Raw genomic sequence first — 21,404 nt, forward strand, 5'->3', positions numbered from 1 at the left:
GTTTTATCGCTTTTCATTTGTACTTTCTTTTCTCCTTTTCCTTCTCCTGGTTTCTTTTATCATTGGTATTATTTCTGTACCAATTGAAAAAGTTGGTCGATATAATTTATAGCTGTGTTTTTTTTTTACTATTACAAATTAAATCAAAAGGTTTGAGCTAAATAGAAATTCAAAACTCTATTCAGAGAAAGTGGGCAATGTTAGACCAGGTCTGCGAATATTTACCCTTAAGTTAGTTATTACGACGACAGGTTGCTGCCTGCCCATCTGCCTTCCTGATGGAGGCACCCAGAATAGAGGGTGGGAGGTCTTTTACTAAGGCCTCCGGGTGTAGGGTTTGCTTAGGTCCAGGCGTGGCGCTGGTCTCTGCCAGACAGGAGAAGAATTTCCAGTTCCTCTCGGTAAAACCTGTCCTGCCCTCTCCTCGTATTATTCAACACAAAGGTTGTGGCTGCACCTTTGCAGCAGGCATACATCTTTCTTTGCATCTCCGTGGCGGTGCCGCCCACAGTCAATAAGGCCGGAGTGTGAACGTACAAACGTTAAGGTCTGTTACTTATTAGCTTGGTTTTGTTCCTGTTGGCCTCCTTCACAGGCCTGTCATACGCAGCCTGCCTGAGGTGGCTTCATGTGTTCCAGGTCATATCAGGATATGGTTACAATGCCAACCAATAACACAAGTACTGTACACTTGTGAACGTGATTGCTCAGTAGGTTATGTCGACAGTTCATTCTTTCGGTCAAAGACTGTGTTTGAAAACGTGGTTTACACTCTCAAAAGACAATATTCTTAGGTTTCAAATGTGTGCATAGGTAACGTGCCTATTGTGTATTCTGGGAGGGTGGTATCCAAACTCCTTAGACCCGAAGACTGACTTATGCAGCAAATGCACGCCATCATCCTGCAAGCTACCCCACTTGTAAACATGGAACACCAGTTTAAGAAACAACATATTTACCTTCCGCCCCTTTACCCCCGTGTTTTCTACATTCCCAGTGGGAACATGGAAAATGCCGTTTAGTAATCTGCTACCAGTTTTACTGCCAGCAAAGTAGCATCACTGCAGACGGGGGCGGCTGTTTGCGGTCCTGTTTTATTGTGTGCTGGGACGGTTTTTCTGTTGACTTCGCTGTTATTAAAAACAAACATTGCCTGCAGAATGCTCAAATCGATATATTCCACCATACATTTCAAAACACTTTAGTGTGTCTTTACAAGTTGAAAACTGCCTACATTTGCAAAAATCTAATTCCACTAATGGGGCCACTTTTATTCTGGCGCCCGGGCATTTGATCTGTCCCAGTCCAACCCTGTCCTCAGGTAGGGCAAGCGACATGTACTCACTGAAGTTCGGTAGCAACTAGCTTGCTACAGCATCACGAGATGCGAGCTTCTCAACTCACAGCAACCCGGGGGTTTAAGTGGCGTAGCCGATGTAATTAAGGGTGTGGCTTAAAACACTGTGCCGCGGACTAGCATGTTGATGCTTCTGTCATTTCATCCATATATATAACTCAACAGGTAACCTTACTCCTCCATCAAGTCGGCACTATTGGCCGTTGTTAGTTCCATAAGGTAAATAAGCAACAGCTATGACTTCTTCGTATATAATACTACAAATGCTTCCGTTTTAGAATGCTGGGACTGTGAAAGTACTAAGAGTCTCTTGAAGTTACATCCCAGTAAAGGGTGTAGGAATTCAAATTAAAAAATTCACGCCGACAGGGAGGGAAAAAAATGGAGAACTCGATAGAGTCCCGGCCCACTTAAAGCCCTGCCGCGGCCTCTGTGATCCTGGCCGGATCACCCAATTTCTCTCTCGCTCTCTAGGTCCAAGTTCCCTAACCTGTCAAACGTGAGACAGCCTGGAAACAGACTCAACCGCGCCCTGGGCGAGGCTGCATGAAACGCCGGTCTCTCACCTCCATGAGCGTCTCGTAGGGCGCCGACTTGTTGATCTGGTGCATGTTGCCCAGCAGCGGCCATGGCGCGGGGCCGGGCGGCAGGTGCTTTTTCTTCTTCCAGGAGGAGACGAGCACGGCGAACAGGAGCAGGGCGATCACCGCGGCCAGGAGCAGCGACAGCATGACGGCGTCCCCTCGGTGGACAGAGTTGATCTGACTTGTTGCTGCCTTCCTTGTGCGCCTGCCCGTAAGTGTGGCCACGCCCACGCCTGCCCAGCTTTTAACAAAAAAGTAGACAGCCAAGTACGGTTTTTGCTTGAAAGTAGAATGTGGAGAGAGTCAGAACGACGTCAAGTTTTAGTCAAGCCCATGCCTCGGAAGGAGCCAATATAAAGGCAGTTACGAGACAATAAAAATACAGCGAGTGTTTGAACACTGGCGCTACTGTTGCCAAATCTATTAGCAAATATTCTATCATCGAATGAAATGACGAGTTAATCTGACAGAATTCAAACAACTTTAATCACGCAGATTTTCGAAACCTGTGTTTAACTCGCTGATATTTGACCACCTTGATGCAACTTTCCACAGACCAAAGTAATTGGTACCAAAAAGGACCAAAACACGTCAGTGGCATAGTGTAAGAGTCAGGAGCATTCCAGCTACGTGGCACTTTATTAGCAATATTTGTTGCATGGTGAAAACATTATGCAACAGGCTAAGGCTGATGATGCATATAGTATGTAATTAAATACAAATTATACTAAGCTTTCTGTGGCATTATTGTCTATTTAGTTGAACCCACAATAAAAAGAGATGCACAAATATGGAAAATGCATAGAGTTTTATGCTAAGCTTTCTGTGGCATTATTGTCTATTTAGTTGAACCTCTATAATCAAGGAGAATGGATCACTTGTACCGGTTACCAGGGTTCATGTGGTTCTTTCCGTCATTTGGTTAAAAAACCCTCATTCACGTAAAGCAGGTCAAAGGGGCGGTGTATCTTGATTCTCCGCCTTAGTTCAAGTACATGACAGCATCATCATAGGGTTTCTTTCATGCTTCCACCACCCGGAGGGAACCACTGGATATTACAGTAGTGATCAGAAATCAAAACATTGTGAATAGTGCTCGTGTAGAGTGAACAATTGTTAAAAAAGGGGGTTTCTCATGTTACCTAGACTATAATTTATTCAGTCTGGAGCATGGGAAAGGATAAAACGATATTGTCCAAGATTGAGCATACAATGAGTCCACTGCACTGTTAGTCCAAGTGATCGGTCGACATGTTTCAGCCCCTTAGGTGCCCCTGGGGGTCGGGGGGGCTTTCGTCAGGACCTAGAAAGGGTGTTTTTTGTGATGGAGATGGATGTTATCCAAACCAGAGTCAAAGTTCAGGTTACGTTTTACTGAACTTCAGGTCAGGTAATACCTTCGAAATCCTAATTCAGGGCTTTGGTGGGGGATGGAGGCGCAAAGGAACAGGAAGGCAGCACCAGTACAAGTCATGTACACTGCAGGAATCGCAGCAGTAACTTTGCGCCTCCGTCCCCCCGCCGACGCCCTGAATTAGGATTTCGAAGGTATTACCTGACCTGAAGTTCAGTAAAACGCAACTTGAACTTTGACTCTGGTTTTGGATAACATCCATCTCCATCACAAACAAATCTCTTAATCTCCCGGTGCGTAACGTAACTGGTTCTCATGTAAAGCGCTCCAATACCTTTGGGTCGAGTTCGCGCTTTATAAAACTGAAAAAAAGAAAAAGAGTAGATCTTATTCAAAATGTTGTTCACCAACATGTATTGGCTTGCATGAGTATCATTTTTATTAACATTGTCCTTTCAACTCCTCCGAGTAAATTAGTTTGCAAAAACATATTCAATGTTGCACCCAGCAGACACAAGCATGTATGTGCACAAGTCTTGTAAAAAAATGACCACCTCTTTTTTATTGTGTGAATCCAAGCTATTCTTCACAATTTGTCTTCAGTTTCAGGTTTATTCCACGCTCAACCAATTTGGCTTCTGAAAACGCATCATTTCAACAAGATCTAGCCCTCAGAACAAACTATATTTATGTATATTTGTACGCATTTCACTGGGACGCGCTTTAAAATCTGAGTCAAGGTTCGTGACAACAGGCTTTAAAAGATGTGAAGAATATCAAAGTGGGGGAAAAAAAAAGGAGGGGACCTGTGGGTGGAGAATCAGAGGGCGGGAATAACCTGAGAACTGGATCTGTGGGCGGAGTCAGAGGTCTGCCCAGACTGCGTAAAACATCCCAATTTTTTATATTTGTTTGGCATTTCACTGACCAGTTACAGCTTATTTTGTTATTTAATTCAATCAATGGATACACATAATTATTTAAGGTTTAATATGAGTTATTGACATTAAAATACGGTCACAAAGTTTCCAATTACAGAATGTCCCAAATACGCTTAAAAGTGGAAGCACAAGCCATTTGTCTGTGATCCATGGAGATTCTGTCATCAGCACTTCTCTCTTTTTCCACAAGAGCAGTTCAAACATGATTGGGAAAAATATCCTAGTTTGCAAAAGTTTTCTATATAGTTATGTCTCTGCCACATAATACAACATCTGCTACATAATCTGATAATTTTAACTAATAAATTGTTTGTAGCTCAAACAGATTAAAAGTTACTCAAAAAATGTGACTTGTGTTGCTGCGAAGTGGAAGGCCCTTTGCAAAGGTTGACTGATCACCTTTCTCACTGCTGCTTTTCACTGGTACTTATAAGGCAAAATCTTTCCAGAGACTGTTAGCGTGTGTAAAAATGTCAAAATAAGAAAGTGTCAGAAAATATACTGCATTACGTTGCAGCCTTTTTTTGTGCTGCATAATTTAGTCAACACTGTGGCGTAATTTTGTCTTCTTTTACTGCATAATTCCAGTGGCCCCAAAGCAGGCAGCACATCTTAAACGTGCTTGTGCAGGAAGCAGAGAGAATGTGAAGTTTGCAAACTTAGTTTGGTGTGCGTGCAAATCCCACATTGCTGATCCCTGGTGAGTTGCAGCTACTACTGCTGAAACAAGGCCAATGGAGGTACCAATGGGTGAGGCGAACTGGCCTCAAGGGCTGGGCCGGCTTTAGCGCTGGTGGCACCCTGTACATTAATGTTTGTTGGTGCCCCCCAATGACCACCTCTGCCACGGATTCCCTCAATTCCACCCTTTAACAGTGCCCTTCAAGTCTCCATAACCACACTCTCTCTCGGGTGCATTTAATTTGATTTACAGCACCACTCAATCCAGTGTAGGGTTTCAGAACACTTTACATCACACACACTACACAGAGACAATCAATTATATGTGTGTAAATCACTGTATAGGAAATGTTACATAAGACAAAGGACTAAAAGGTGTAGAAGTCACATGACAACCATACTATTAGGCCGTATAGTTTAATAGTGATTGGTCTGGACAAACACAAACTCAGAATTTAAAATGTGATACCATGGTTGGGGGTTCTCTTTAATAATCAGAATTGATTTCTATCCAAATGAACACTTTTTGCAACATTAGGATAATCAAAGACTGGGGGAAACACAATAATGCTCTAATTTATACCTTGCAGTTTGCATGCAGCTCTTAGATGACAATAGCTCACTGTTCTATGTTAGGATTTTAACTTCTTAACTGCAAGCAACCGAAGATCTGTCTTACAAAATCAGTAACCCACTGACCTATTTACATTATTTGCACTTTGTGATCTGTATGGTACATGTTTTTTGCAGCAGGCACATTAACCTTCTGCGCAACCTTTCCATTAATCAAAACTTCCACTAGACAAAACTCTGGTCTCTCTCTAGGAAGAACATTAATCAACAGAGTTATCATAAGGCCAGGAGAGAGGCAGCAAACACTTTTAAAACCATAATATACTTGCCACCCAAAGTCATCACCCGGTGCAAACAAACCGGTCGCACCGCCCTAGAGCTGACACTTCTCAAGGGTCCTGTGACCTCAGTGACAGGGTCACTGTTGTTCTAGGGTGTGCTGCTTCATAAGCCTGCCAACAAGACTAGAGGTGAACTTCAGTATGGATTGTGGTGGACAGGCATCAAGGTTAACCCACACTTGCCCCCACTAGAGCAAACCTGCTGGTGCTAAGACACCAGGGCTTCTATGGCTTTGCGGGGCCTTCTTAGACCTAGCATGGGAATTTGCTCCCTCAGGAGAGTGGTCTGGGGGACTGGTCATGAAGGCTGAACCTGGTTCCCTCGTTCCAAATCCACCAGCTCTGACCATAGTGCCACATCCTCTCCCCCACTGAACACCATACTGCCCCACTGAGAGAACTCGCACTGCCTTCAACTACAACCTAATTGTGCCCTGCTATAAATACCTGGATGTGGCTCAGTTCAAATTACGCAGCAGACAAGAGCAATATGCTGCCTAAAAAAAGTAACAACATACTGAAACAAGCATTTGCAATACAATAGGTCTCGCAGTTATACGAGTTTGAGCTATTGGCATTATAAATGACAGTGCCTTTTATTTATGTTTAAAAAAAAAAAACTTAAATAAAAAGCATTGTCATTTACAATGCCAATAGCTCAAACTCCTACAAATGCGAGACCTATTGCATTTGCAATGCAATAGGTCTCGCATTTGCAAAAGTGTAAGCTATTGGCATTGTTCATGACAATGCCTTTATCTATTTTATTAAAAAAACACATAAATAAATGCCATTATCATTTACAATGCCAATAGCTAGTGTTGCATTATTATTAGCAATACCAACTGCTCACACTTTTATAATGCGAGACCTATTGCATTGCAAATGCTTGTTATGAGAGGTTTTATATTCACACGTTGAATTAGGCTTGCTTTGAAGAACTATTAAGCCGTATATTTCATGGCTTTCGTCTCTAAAAAATAATTAAAATCTGCTTAAATACATCAAGGCAAACTTGACAACATTAATATGGATCTTGTGTCAACTGCATTTGTCACACAAGGCAGAGCGGTGCCCTTCTGTCACTGGCACGCCTCCTGGCACGCGCGCTACAATCACCGCGCTAAAATGGCGGCGCACCATAAAATCAAAGCGTGCATCTTTTGTGAGCCCGGGCTCCACTCTGACAAATGTTTGCATACGAAATCACTTTGAAGTGAAGATGGAATTGTTGGATCTCTGCTGCCGTGCACATATTTCAAAGATCGCATTGGCCGAATCTATTCTGCGTTCCGTTCTTTGAAAAACCTGCTTAAACTTTAAAACGTTTTACTGTGTGCTACTTATGCATCGCAACAAGTGGAAATTAAAATTAAATAATGTGTCACATGAAAAATGAATAGATTTACACCCGATTGAAGACGTGACAGTGCAAAGCCGGGCAGCATCATTTCATTTGGCTATTTTCCATCAGAAAATTTAGATTTCTTGCTTCAAGGGGCAATGCGATGTTTTTCGCCTTTTAACAGCATTTCAAAACATTCCCGACAAGATACGTCGTTTGTAAAACTAAGCATAGGAATGCGTCACGGAAGAAAAAAAATCCTATTTCAGATGAAAGAAAATTATAGAAAAGCTTTAATAAAAAACGAACATTTCAATGACACTATAACTTGCTTTAAGCGTAAGATGTATATAATGGAGTCATTTAGAAAACCTGGCGTTCCACCATTGATCAGAAACGTCCGTCTATGTTGCTGCTAAAAATGCTGCTGAAAAATCCCACTTTGAAGTTTTACATCATTGCATGCACAAACAATCAGGCCCCTTGAAAGCCTAACAAATCGAGTGGCTGAGAACATGCGAATGAAATGAAATAGGAGGCTGGCGGTTCCATTTGATGACGTATCATGACGTAATGTATGTTATATTCAACATTACATATTGGAATGACCGTGAACAAACATTTTTTCTCCGTTTGTTAAGTTTTTCCTACCCACTGCAGGATGTAAACATGTGGCTAGGCCAATTATGTAATGAACTAAGCTCCCTGGAAGGGCGAGTTACCCCAGCCACTGAAATATGCAGGGCGCAGGCCACGACTTCGAAGGGTGCTTGGCAGTGTCCTCCTCGATAGTGTGGCGACTGGGAGCCTCAGCAGACCAGAGGCATGGTTAAAGGGTCTCTTTACTAACATGTTCTTGGGCACCACAGAAGGCCCAAACTTCGGGCTTGATTTGTAAAAAAAAAAGCGAAACAGACGTGCCAGGGCGATTGTCAGGAGGCCACTGTTGCCTGCATTACCCATTGCTCCCACTAGCGCTGCCAATGATGGTACTATCACTACTAGCCATCACACCCATAAAAAGTATGACAGTTTAAACTTTAAATATACATTAAAATGACTAATACATGCCGCCGAAGCTATTCTTATAGTTAGGTTGCGGGTATTAGTGTTTTAAATGCATATTTAATTATTAAACAACAGATGTTGTGCTCCTCAAAAGAAAATACGACAAACAGCGCCACCATGTGTCGCTGTCATAAGAGCCCATGTTAACAATAAAGCGCCAGTGAGGAGCACCGGAGACCACCGGGTTGTATTAAGCACGGCCCCTCCTTCAGTACAGAGTGACGCTCCTGAACCTCCCTCGGCTTCCGTTAACCCTCACTCAACGCAGATGTTATTGAACAGTGAAGGATATGGGCTGACTGAGCCCTGCACTGTTCAGGCCGGTAACCTTCAGGTCATGCGAGGGCGTCCATCTGCATAGAGTGCATGATTCCACTAAGCTATTTTACTGAGACACAAGGGAGCTCCTGTCGCTCATAGACCAGAACTGCGCGGAAGCAAATTAGTATCCGAAAGTGCTGTGGGTCCTAAGCATGTAATAAGCACCTGCGCTTTCCATCCTTTATTAACATTATCAATTACTGGCCAAATTAATTTGGTAAAGTTTATATAACACATGCATAAGTAAAGTATTCCATACAAAAGTTTTCAGCGAGTTATCGAAAGGACCGCTGCTCAAATAGAAACGGCACGACTGCTGAGAAAGTCAAAGATGACAAGGCAAAACGCCGCAAAGCGCCTTAAGGCACCAAAGATTACACATCTGAAGGGATGAAACAAATGTCTTCTGTCTAAAGTAAAACGTGTGATGATATTAAGATCTGCCAAGCGTAACATCCAAAGACAGCTTCTGGACCGGTTGCATCCGTCAGATTTGAATAAAATATTAAAAATACGGCGCATCGCGAATAGACTACTGAAAATTAACCTTTTTTTAATAATTATTTCCCATTTTTCTTTGCCTTCACAGTACATCTAATGAAAAGGATGTCACATGATGCGATATAGACTCTTCGTTTTCCTGCCTAATTAAGTGTGAAGCGCTCTGCTGTTGCCAGTTACTTTTAAACACTGGGGAACTATCGTCCTAGCAGTTGATAGCACATAGTCTAACGACGAGTAATAATGTGGATTATTTGATAGTGATCTCATAGCCTCATCGATCATTTTTTAATCGCTATCAATAACATGTTACTGTTTCCCAACTGAACGCACTCATCTTATTAACATCTAAAGAATGCAATGCGTAGGGTTCTTGTCAGGATTCCAATTTGTGACTTACACAGAAGCATAACAATCAGTGTGCAGCAGGTGCAGGGGCACCGGGCCCAGGGACCCGCGCGGCCGGTTGCACTTCACTATCGCTTTATTGTATTACCTAACCAGCGGTTGAGGCGGAGTGGTGGCCTCGATGCGTGCACTGGGGCCCATGCCACCCTTGCAACGCCACCGGCCCAGCATGTCTCATTCTCTCTGCCCCCCCCCCCTTCAAACCCTTAACTCGTTGAGTGCAGATGTGTCCTGCAATGTGTGTTTGTTTTGATTAAAGCATCGGCACACTCCCACTGTTGTTGGTAAGAAGCACAGCACGCCTACCACGGGTTGTTTTCACCGTGAAACACTAAAGTACAAGGGTTTTTCAGATAGTGCAGGAGAGGGTCAATCATGGAGGGAGGAAGGGAGCCGTGCGGCCGCGAATGTGAAAGTGATCGCCATCAAACATCAAAGCGCCCCTGCGGGCGCGAAAGTGAAAGAAAACGAGTGCTTTCAGGCTGCCAAATGGTGCGCGCGCCCGGCGCACATGCACTGTATTTGGAGGCCTGAAAGCACTCGTTTGCACTTCCAAAACTCGCTTACTATAAGTCTCGCCAGAGCAGCGCTAAAGCGCTGTCTCAGGCGAGACCTAAAAAGCAAACACTCATTGGGAATGCAAGATTAATTAAAGCATGTAAAATGTAAGCAGGAACAACATGGATAACTTAACTCATTTACACTCACTATTCAGAAATCAGTTTGTGCTTATGCCTGAAAAGTTAAGGACATGACAACAGGGCCCAGAAGGGACCCGCTTCAATGTCCATTGCTTATATCCTTCCAAAAAACAAGCAGTGTGGTTTAAAAGACCACATCCATGACCACCGAGCCGCATTTTGTTTTCCAATCCACCCATCAATCCAGCATTGCATAATCTACAGGAATGGTGCACTTCCTCATTCAGGGAAAACAATGTTGTTCAAAGAAAGGATTAAAACAAAAGTAGCGCTTCACTGGCAAACTCTGTATAGCGGCGCTAATGTGTTTGGGTGTGAATAAAATCAATCTGCCCGCTTTGTGAACACTGTCTTGCTTTATTTAGTTATTTATTTATTTTTCATAGTTGAACCTTTTATTTTTCTCCCTCCCAAGGCTGGACCTTGGAATAGAATCATTTCCGAAAAAGGCAACATTTACAGCAAAAGTATTTTTCTTTTTTGGATCCATTTTACAGAGAAACAAATAAACGAAAGGAGGAACGAGAGGGTGGGAAGCGTTTCTTGAAGTCACGATTTTCAGTGAGGAGGTGCGAGACAGAAAGAGGGAGTAAGAGGAAGAAAGGGAGGGGGTGCAGCTCCCACGGCAGAGCAGAAGTGGACACTGTCCTTCTCTTCTATGGCAAGAAGTAAAAGACAGAGTCCTTTTCCTTCTCTACTCACCACCCGTCCCCGAACGGCCAGGAATGCCGAGTCTTCTCTGCAGGCCATGGCTATTTCTGCCGTCCTGGGACGTATTATTAAAATGAAAAAAAGTAGGGGCACGGGATCTATTGAAATATAGAAGTAGGGCCACGCCGTGCCCTGCCGATCCCGCCCCTGCGACCACTGAGTTGAACCCACAATAAAAAGAGATGCACAGCTATGTAAAATGCATAGAGTTTTTGGAGCAAAGCATACACGTACAAGTAGCTGGGGAGAGGTTATGGCCTTACGGACAGAGGTGCCGACTTTGGCACAGGGGAACCAGGCTCGAGCCTCGGCGTCGGCTCAGCTTCCTGGGCATTCTGGGCAAATCGCTTAATCTCCCGGTGCCTACCAAGAAATGAAGGTGTCCTTGTGTAACGTAAGTGGTTCTCATGTAAAGCGCTCCAATACCTTCGGGTCGAGTTTGCGCTATATAAAACTGCAATAAAGAAAAAGAGTAGATCTTATTCAAAATGTTGTTCACCAACATGTATTGGCTTGTATGAGTATCATTTTTATTAACATTGTCCTTTCAACTCCCCTGAGTAAATTAGTTTGCAAAAACATATTCAATGTTGCACCCAGCAGACACAAGCATGCATGTGCAGACGTCTTGTAAAAAAATGACCACCTCTTTTGTATTGTGTGAATCCAAGCTATTCTTCACAATTTGTCTTCAGTTTCAGGTTTAGTCCACGCTCAACAAATTTGGCTTGTGAAAACGCATCATTTCAACAAGATCTAGCCCTCAGAACAAACTATATTTATGTATATTCGTACGCTTTTCACTGGGACGCGCTTTAAAATCTGAGTCAAGGTTCGAGACAACAGGCTTTCAAAGATGTGAAGAGTATTTGAGTTTGTCTGTGTGTATAAAGTCTGGAATTTTAGAAATTAATTTTTAACCAATATATGTGACTTGACACAGCCTGCCATAAGAAGAAACACATGCTGTTGTGAAGTTTAGTTGATCTATAGATTTTTATACAATAATGACTACAATTGAGAAACAAAACTGAACATTTAAGGGGAAAATACAAATGTGTGGGTTATTAAGGAGCAGTAGAAATTGAGATTCTCAAAGTAGTTATAAAGGAGCAGCAGAAACTGAGATTCTCAAAATAGTAATCTATGAAAGTATAATGTTAACTCTCATGCTTCCATAATGAATGAATGAATGAATGAATGAAAAGACATTTGTAGAGCGCATGGCTACCCGGGAGTGTCCCAGCGCTATCCATGTGTGAGCAACTCATCCAGTCCATGACTTCTCTCTGCATGGCAGTACATACAGATCTGAATCTGTAATGGGGTAGGTAGAACTACAAGTCCCCGAATGAAAAGCAAAAAAGCTGGACTCAATGAGCTGCTTGTGCCTGAGCCCAGGAAACATGAGCGGTCTGACTAATAAAGCATTCTGATAAAGCATTCAACCTCAAGCAATCAATCAATCATTCATTTTTATTTAATCACTAAAAAGCAGATAATAAAAGATACAATACATACATATAGACACACCATACATGCAATATAAAAGATCAAAACACCAGCAAAGTAAAAATGTATAAATCATAAAATCAGAAGTCCTTTTAAACAAGCTTTGGCATAGCCAATAGGTCTCGCTTTTGGGACCTTCTAAGTATTTAGTTATGCAGCACAATATTCTTGGTGCAACAACAACTGTTGCATGGCTAAACAATTAAAAGGTCCCAAAGGCGAGACCTATTGGCTATGCCAATGCTTGTCTTTGTTTTTTTTTTTTTGTTCTGTTAGACTGAGTTTGGCTTTGTTGTTTGTGGATGCTTTGGTGACTGGTGAGTTGGGTTTAGTGGCTGTTTGTGCTGTAGTGAGTTATGTATATTGATTGACTTTAGGGGCTACTTCAGTTGCAATGAGTACTAGTTAAATGTTTCGAATTTTGAAGTTGTAATGTTGCAATGAGTCGTGTTTGGTTGTTGCATATTGGGCTTTTGCGTTACATTGAGTCCTGTTTGTTGTTTTTTTTCTGTTATTTGTGTTGCAGTGATTTTTTTGTTGTTGTTAGTTTTGTGCATGAGGATGTTGTTTTTGAAGCAATGGTGTTGGTGTTGGTACAATTTCTTGGGAGGCGAAGAAGGGACGATGTTTGTCTCTCTGACAGGGGGTCCTTTACCCGACCAAGGAAGTCATCTTAGAATACGTAATGAGATTCAAACCGTAATCCGTTGGTGGGGTCCTGCATGGATGGGATGGGGGTGTGAGGTAGGGGCTCGGTGGAGGGGCGGGCGCACAGATGCTTTCAGAGGGCTTATTTGAAACTCAAAAAATTATTGTAGAATTGTGGACAGGAGTAACTTTATTTTCTGTATAGCGGATGTTGGAAGCTGATGTTGAAAAATACCAATTATAACGACACGTAAATTTGAATGTAATCTGCTGGGAGCCATACAGCCACAAGGGAGAATAGCAAGAAACGCTATTTATTTAGACAGTCGAAAGACAAGCTAATCTGCATGTGAAAGAGACCACACCGCTATTCACCGCCTGTTATTCACGCCTGTGTGCAAAAACTCCAGGAGGATGTGAAAACCAGGTGACTGCCATCAAGCCTGGGCGAAACGCAAATATGCCATTTGTGTTAATTCTGTTAGCGAAATCTTCACTGATGTCTTTTAAACTATTTCGTTTTGTTTTCTTGTTATAATTCACACTTTTTTTAAGGCACCGTGGTTCGCCACTGGCTGATTGCGGATCTGTTAAGTGCATTTTATTAACTTCTTTTAATAAGAACTTTAAGAATATTCTGTTTGTCCTGTGGCACCTCCACCCATGTTAAAAACATATCAATGAAACTTTTGAAACTTAAAAAAAACTTTTAAAACCAAACAATCAGGGCAGTTGTCTCACGAGGTAATGTACGTCCTTAAAATAAAGGGGTTGGTGTCGATTTTTAGGTCTCGCAACCTGCGTTGCACTGCGCAGAAGTGCTCGCGCAGGTCGCGAGACCTTTAGTAAGTGAAACAAGCATTGGCATAGCCAATAGGTCTCGCCTTTGGGACCTTATAAGTGTTTAGTCATGCAACAGTTGCATAACTAAATACTTATAAGGTCCCAAAAGCGAGACCTATTGGCTATGCCAAGCGGCCGTGAAAGTGATCGCGATCAAACATCAAAGCGGCCGTGTGGTCGCGAAAGTGAAAGTAATCGCGGCAAGCGCGCGCTCACGCGCACATGCACTGTAGCTCTAGGCTGGCCTGGTAGCACTTTTTGGAGCCCTCTCAATAAGTCTCGCCAGACCAGCGCATGCGCTGGGTCAGGCGAGACCTAAAAACGGGGAATGTGAGCTAACTTAGGAATCGCACACGCTCGTGCGTGTCCTTTTGAGCTCCCCCATTGGCCTTTGCGTGCGTCTTATTCTAAAAGACTGCACGCAATTGGTCTGAGGCGCGAGCGCATAGCTCCTCCCATGGTCTATTGGTGTCTATTACGTGCACCAAGCAAGTAATAGACACCAATAGGCCGTGGGAGGAGCTATGATTGTGCCCAGACACAGGCGTGACGAGCGCGCCCCTTGACTTTCGCTATAATCGCGGCACCAGCGCTTTACTTATAACATTAAAAGTAAAGCGCGGGTGCCGCGATTATACCAAAGGTAAAGAAATAGATTTTTTTTCTATTTCTTTACTTTTGGTATAATCGCGGCACCCGCGCTTTACTTTTAATGTTATAAGTAAAGCGCGGGTGCCGCGATTGTGAGTTATAAAATGTTTGGGTTTTGGGATCTCTTCCCCACATCCCTTCTGCTGCTAATTAATCATGCACTTTAAAAATTACACCATAAAATCCCGGAATGAAAATTGCAACACAATACTCTGGAATGATAATTGCACCGCAATACCCCAGATTCTGCGTTTCTGCAGACTAATGCACTTAAGAAAACAGATCGGCCTAGCATGAAGACGCCTGTTGACAGATTGAACTTCCACCTCTTCTTTCTTAAATTTTGTTCATGGAAAGCCCATAAAACAAAAAAGCAGGTACTTCCAACCCACAAGTACTCCAGAATCAGTGGTTTATAAAGTTGTTTATGTGTTAAATCCTGTGTTTCTGTTCGTGTTTTCATTGCCAGGGGGTGTCAAGCACTTTGTAAGTTATATGAATCCGTTAGAGTGAGCATCCCTGTTCCGCTGTACCTCCTGCATACATTTGTCCAAATCTGATGTACTAGTTGAGGACTTGTCTCTGCTTTGCCAAAAACATAGGTCCATTTCTTCCAAAATGGTGTGAAATGTAATAGTTTGTAGCAATGACACCAAGATCACGCTTATGGATTGGAGTTGAGCCTTGGTATGGCCTTAGCAGGACAGTTAGTCTGCCTCTTACGACAACAGCCTCTTGAATCTTTTCATGTCTTAATCCTGCCATCACAAGAGTCTCCTCTGTATCAATTTGAACATCCTGTTCTGCCCTGCAAGGTAGGATATGAATTATCTGATGCCGCCGGACTATTATTTTTTGGTGGGATCACAGTTAATTTACTTAATGACTCGGCAGAGCTTGAATAGCGCTGGACTGCTGCTTCAAGGGTGAGTTGACCATAGCTACAGATGGGTTTGCTGACCTACCTTTGACACTAGCGCAAATGCAACAAGCATTTGCAATGCAATAGGTCTTGCATTATTAAAGTTTGAGCTATTGGCATTGCTAAATAATGCAACACCAATAGTTCAAACTTTAATAATGTGAGACCTATTGCATTGCAAATGCTTGTTCAAAATGTGCTCACTATCGCCAGGTAGTTCTCCACTTAGTAAAATGTTTTTGCAAAATTGAATAAACTTTTCCATAAAACTTGCAGTTTTTGGTTTAGCAAAAGACGCTTAAATCCTAAAAAAGGTAAAAATTCAATCATTAAACAAGCAAATTGTGTGTGCGAAAGTAATGGCGAGCAAGACGTGCAGCCGCGACCGGGAGTTGTGTGCGCGCGCGCGCAAATATTAAATAAAAAAAATCTTTAACTGTGCAGCAGTAACACTCTTCACTGCCTTTGATGTAACAAATAAACTCGTTATAGTTCTTTCACAGTCTCATCATTTCAGAACCGAAGCATTTTTAATTTTATATAGAACGAAGCCATTGTTGTTGCTTATTTATCTTATGCAACTAACAACCAGTGTCATGGCTTATTGTAGGTGTAATGTTACTTGCCTTATACATCTGGATGCAATGACAGAAAGAGATAGCACATACCAGTCGGGCTGCACACAGAGTTTTACCTTAAGTGTTTTTAAGCCACACCCTTAATTACATCGGCCTCGCCCCTTCAAGAGACACCCCTCACCCCAGTTTTTTCATCCCACTTAAAGCAGTCAATGGCCATTACCGCCCAAAACTTGTAAATCACTTTACTGGCACATTTGAACATGTGCAAGTCTGGGTAAGGCCCAAGCTCTCAGCGGAGGACATACAATTTGTAGATCTGGGCCCTGGGCTTCTAGTGTACAGCGGGGCAGGGGACCACGGATGACCCCGTTTCATATTTGGGTGTGCAGAGATCCTCGAGAGTCATGGGTGCACAAGTGTGAGTGTGTGGGGCACAAGCGCTTAGTAGGCACAACTATAGAGGAACTGTGAATGCACTTTGTACACCACAAAGGTGAATGCGCAGGAAAACGAGCGAAGGCATTGATAGTGATAACTCGAGCTCAGAAGGCAGAGATACAGACGAGTACATATGCAGGAAACACGTGTCCAGGGATGGCTAACGCAACACTCATTTTCATTTTAAACATTTGGCATAGGCGTACCCGCCGACGCTACCTCATGGACCACAATTATTTGGGGTAACACGCTGGTAGGACTAGCAGAGTGCGGCCAATCGGATTTTTGTGTATATTCAGGCTCCCTTGAGCCGGTGGGGCTGACGAGCCCTTGGCTACGCACCTGCGCGCCTTGAGTGGTACTTTACCTGAGAATATGTTTTGGCAGCCTACGCAGCAACCCTACACACACACCTACTCCCTGCTGGCGAGAGGCAACTACCTCGAAACACGTGTCCAGGGATGGCTAACGCGACAATCATTTTCATTTTAAACTTTTGGCATAGGCGTACCCGCTGACGCTACCTCATGGACCATAATTTTTTGGGGTAACACGCTGGTAGGACTAGCAGAGTGCGGCCAATCGGATTTTTGTGTATATTCAGGCTCCCTTGAGCCGGTGGGGCTGACGAGCCCTTGGCTACGCACCTGCGCGCCTTGAGTGGTACTTTACCTGAGAATATGTTTTGGCAGCCTACGCAGCAACCCTACACACACACCTACTCCCTGCTGACGAGAGGCAACTACCTCGAAACACGTGTCCAGGGATGGCTAACGCGACACTCATTTTCATTTTAAACTTTTGGCATAGGCGTACCCGCCGACGCTACCTCATGGACCACAATTTTTTGGGGTAACACGCTGGTAGGACTAGCAGAGTGCGGCCAATCGGATTTTTGTGTATATTCAGGCTCCCTTGAGCCGGTGGGGCTGACGAGCCCTTGGCTACGCACCTGCGCGCCTTGAGTGGTACTTTACCTGAGAATATGTTTTGGCAGCCTACGCAGCAACCCTACACACACACCTACTCCCTGCTGACGAGAGGCAACTACCTCGAAACACGTGTCCAGGGATGGCTAACGCGACACTCATTTTCATTTTAAACTTTTGGCATAGGCGTACCCGCCGACGCTACCTCATGGACCACAATTTTTTGGGGTAACACGCTGGTAGGACTAGCAGAGTGCGGCCAATCGGATTTTTGTGTATATTCAGGCTCCCTTGAGCCGGTGGGGCTGACGAGCCCTTGGCTACTCACCTGCGCGCCTTGAGTGGTACTTTACCTGAGAATATGTTTTGGCAGCCTACGCAGCAACCCTACACACACACCTACTCCCTGCTGACGAGAGGCAACTACCTCGAAACACGTGTCCAGGGATGGCTAACGCGACACTCATTTTCATTTTAAACTTTTGGCATAGGCGTACCCGCCGACGCTACCTCATGGACCACAATTTTTTGGGGTAACACGCTGGTAGGACTAGCAGAGTGCGGCCAATCGGATTTTTGTGTATATTCAGGCTCCCTTGAGCCGGTGGGGCTGACGAGCCCTTGGCTACGCACCTGCGCGCCTTGAGTGGTACTTTACCTGAGAATATGTTTTGGCAGCCTACGCAGCAACCCTACACACACACCTACTCCCTGCTGACGAGAGGCAACTACCTCGAAACACGTGTCCAGGGATGGCTAACGCGACACTCATTTTCATTTTAAACTTTTGGCATAGGCGTACCCGCCGACGCTACCTCATGGACCACAATTTTTTGGGGTAACACGCTGGTAGGACTAGCAGAGTGCGGCCAATCGGATTTTTGTGTATATTCAGGCTCCCTTGAGCCGGTGGGGCTGACGAGCCCTTGGCTACGCACCTGCGCGCCTTGAGTGGTACTTTACCTGAGAATATGTTTTGGCAGCCTACACAGCAACCCTACACACACACCTACTCCCTGCTGACGAGAGGCAACTACCTCGAAACACGTGTCCAGGGATGGCTAACGCGACACTCATTTTCATTTTAAACTTTTGGCATAGGCGTACCCGCCGACGCTACCTCATGGACCACAATTTTTTGGGGTAACACGCTGGTAGGACTAGCAGAGTGCGGCCAATCGGATTTTTGTGTATATTCAGGCTCCCTTGAGCCGGTGGGGCTGACGAGCCCTTGGCTACGCACCTGCGCGCCTTGAGTGGTACTTTACCTGAGAATATGTTTTGGCAGCCTACGCAGCAACCCTACACACACACCTACTCCCTGCTGACGAGAGGCAACTACCTCGAAACACGTGTCCAGGGATGGCTAACGCGACACTCATTTTCATTTTAAACTTTTGGCATAGGCGTACCCGCCGACGCTACCTCATGGACCACAATTTTTTGGGGTAACACGCTGGTAGGACTAGCAGAGTGCGGCCGATCCGATTTTTGTGTATATTCAGGCTCCCTTGAGCCAGTGGGGCTGACGAGCCCTTGGCTACGCACCTGCGCGCCTTGAGTGGTACTTTACCTGAGAATATGTTTTGGCAGCCTACGCAGCAACCCTACACACACACCTACTCCCTGCGGACGAGAGGCATCTACCTCGAAACACGTGTCCAGGGATGGCTAACGCAACACTCATTTTCATTTTAAACTTTTGGCATAGGCGTACCCGCCGACGCTACCTCATGGACCACAATTTTTTGGGGTAACACGCTGGTAGGACTAGCAGAGTGCGGCCAATCGGATTTTTGTGTATATTCAGGCTCCCTTGAGCCGGTGGGGCTGACGAGCCCTTGGCTACGCACCTGCGCGCCTTGAGTGGTACTTTACCTGAGAATATGTTTTGGCAGCCTACGCAGCAACCCTACACACACACCTACTCCCTGCTGACGAGAGGCAACTACCTCGAAACACGTGTCCAGGGATGGCTAACGCGACACTCATTTTCATTTTAAACTTTTGGCATAGGCGTACCCGCCGACGCTACCTCATGGACCACAATTTTTTGGGGTAACACGCTGGTAGGACTAGCAGAGTGCGGCCAATCGGATTTTTATATGCAGGAAGCGAATACTGAGGCTCTGCTTACAAGTGATTTCAGTTTGCATGGAGTTAGGAATTACGAGTTGTCTAATAATGATCACAACCTCACATTCTGCTACTGACAGATTGCGGCATGTCGAACTTGCAAAAATTCATTAGCAGAAAAAGGCAAACATGCAGACTTTTAGTGTGTTTAATACTGAATATGTAAGTTGTGCCTCATTTGGAAGCTAAAAAGTCAGCATTAGAGGTATTTAACACAACCAGTAAATATCCAAACCCATAGAAACAGCATTTTAGTGGGTGCGGTAAATACCGAACTTTATTCCGCACAATATCCGAGTTGTTTAAGTTGCATGCTAAGATCTGTAGTCACATTTAACCCATTTTAAAATAAGGACTGCAAGTTCCAGTATTCAAAGAAAATACCGGGAATGAGTGGTTGCTCGAGCACAGACTGGAAAACTTGAGAACCCTAAGGCGAATGAACATGAAAACTAGGCAGGTGTTGCTGGTGCACAAGAAAGTTAAGGGTACAGATGAGGGAATACACAGTGAACTAAAGCTAAAATAAGGCAGACATATACATAGATGCGCGTGCAAGAATGAGGACCAAGACACACCTGGATACACAGAGCGGAGTGCACCGAAAAAGAGGTCAAATGTGTGCACAGATAAGTATGCATGAGATAAAAGATTAGCGGGGCATACGAAGAGACGCAAAAAGTGTGTGCGCAAGAAGCACGTGCTCATGGGGCGGAGGCAGTACAGGAAGCATAGAGACACTTCGTGGACGACCACTTCAGCGTGGCTGGAAGGTGCTAAAATATTTGACTAACCAGGTAAATATAGTCAGGGAATGCAAAATGCGCCTTGGTCTTTCTGACCTGGGTAGTTCTCAGAGCAGTAGATGCTCTGCGTGAGGTGACCGACTCACCATATTAGCATCAGAGTGACACCGAGGGAAATGGGGGGGCTAAAGAGTGTGTGTAGGCCGAGCCCAGCGAGAGAAGGGGGTCTCTTCATAACCATTACATTTACACACCTTCTGTGTGCGAATTAATATTAAATTAATACAGCTCTGCGGGCGGCACGGTGTACGGCGCGCTCTTTGATAACTATTACAGTGAAAATAATGAATGTTAATGCTGCTCTGTAGGCTGTGGTGCAGTGCATTGTGCCTCATCACCAATATTACAGTTAAACAAATGGATGAATGCCTATATTAATGCTGCTTTGCAAGCTGCAAGGGGCACAGTGTGCCCTTTATTAATATTACATATGCAGCTCTGCGGGCTGCGGTGCAGTGCACTGTGCCTCTTCATCATTATTAAACTAATGAACAAATTAATATAATGCTGCTCTGTAGGTTGTGGTGCAGTGCACTGTACCTCTTCATCGATACTACAGTTAAACTAATGGAAAAAGCGGGTTAAAACAATCACAAGCACGCACGCGCGCCTCATGCGGCATCAGGGGGGAGGAAGGGGGCCTGCGCGAATCACTGGCGGGAGCGATAATTGCTACCATATGGCGCCGCTCGCTCCCGCAAGTGAATCTCCAGACATCCACGCGTTGCCATTGAAGGCAATGGAACGCGTGCACGTTTTTGGCTGAAGCCGAAGCCGTTGCTAAAGGTCTTTTTGCCTATTCAGCGCATGCGCGCTGCGTAGGCGAGACCTAAAAAACATTTAATTATGTGATTATATTTCACATTTTACGAAGGAGTCCACAGCTAGACATACATCAAGGCTACTTAACTGTTGCAAATAAAGCAGTGCCACTTTGCACCTGCAAAATATGTGCTTGTATACAGGAGGCAATAAATAACATTGTGTAAAGGGAACATGAAATTTACAAAATAAAACAAAGTGCAACAAAGTCTTGTTTACACACCTCGTCA

At 44.2% G+C, this 21,404-nt stretch overlaps 1 protein-coding gene across 1 annotated transcript in view; it reads right to left on the bottom strand.

Moving 5' to 3' along the window:
* The window catches only part of LOC146809951 (cytochrome P450 2F3-like), a 128,673-nt gene extending 126,514 nt beyond the window's left edge, over nt 1–2,159 (bottom strand). Inside the window, exon 1 of the mRNA XM_085616811.1 lies at nt 1,924–2,159. Within this exon, the coding sequence (XP_085472937.1) occupies nt 1,924–2,088 (165 nt within the window). The 5' untranslated portion in view covers nt 2,089–2,159. The remainder of the gene's footprint in view (nt 1–1,923) is intronic.
* Nucleotides 2,160–21,404: the final 19,245 nt, after the last annotated feature.

This window comes from Triturus cristatus, chromosome 7 (genome assembly GCF_964204655.1).
Source record: "Triturus cristatus chromosome 7, aTriCri1.1, whole genome shotgun sequence".
NCBI classification, from domain to species: Eukaryota; Metazoa; Chordata; class Amphibia; order Caudata; family Salamandridae; genus Triturus; species Triturus cristatus.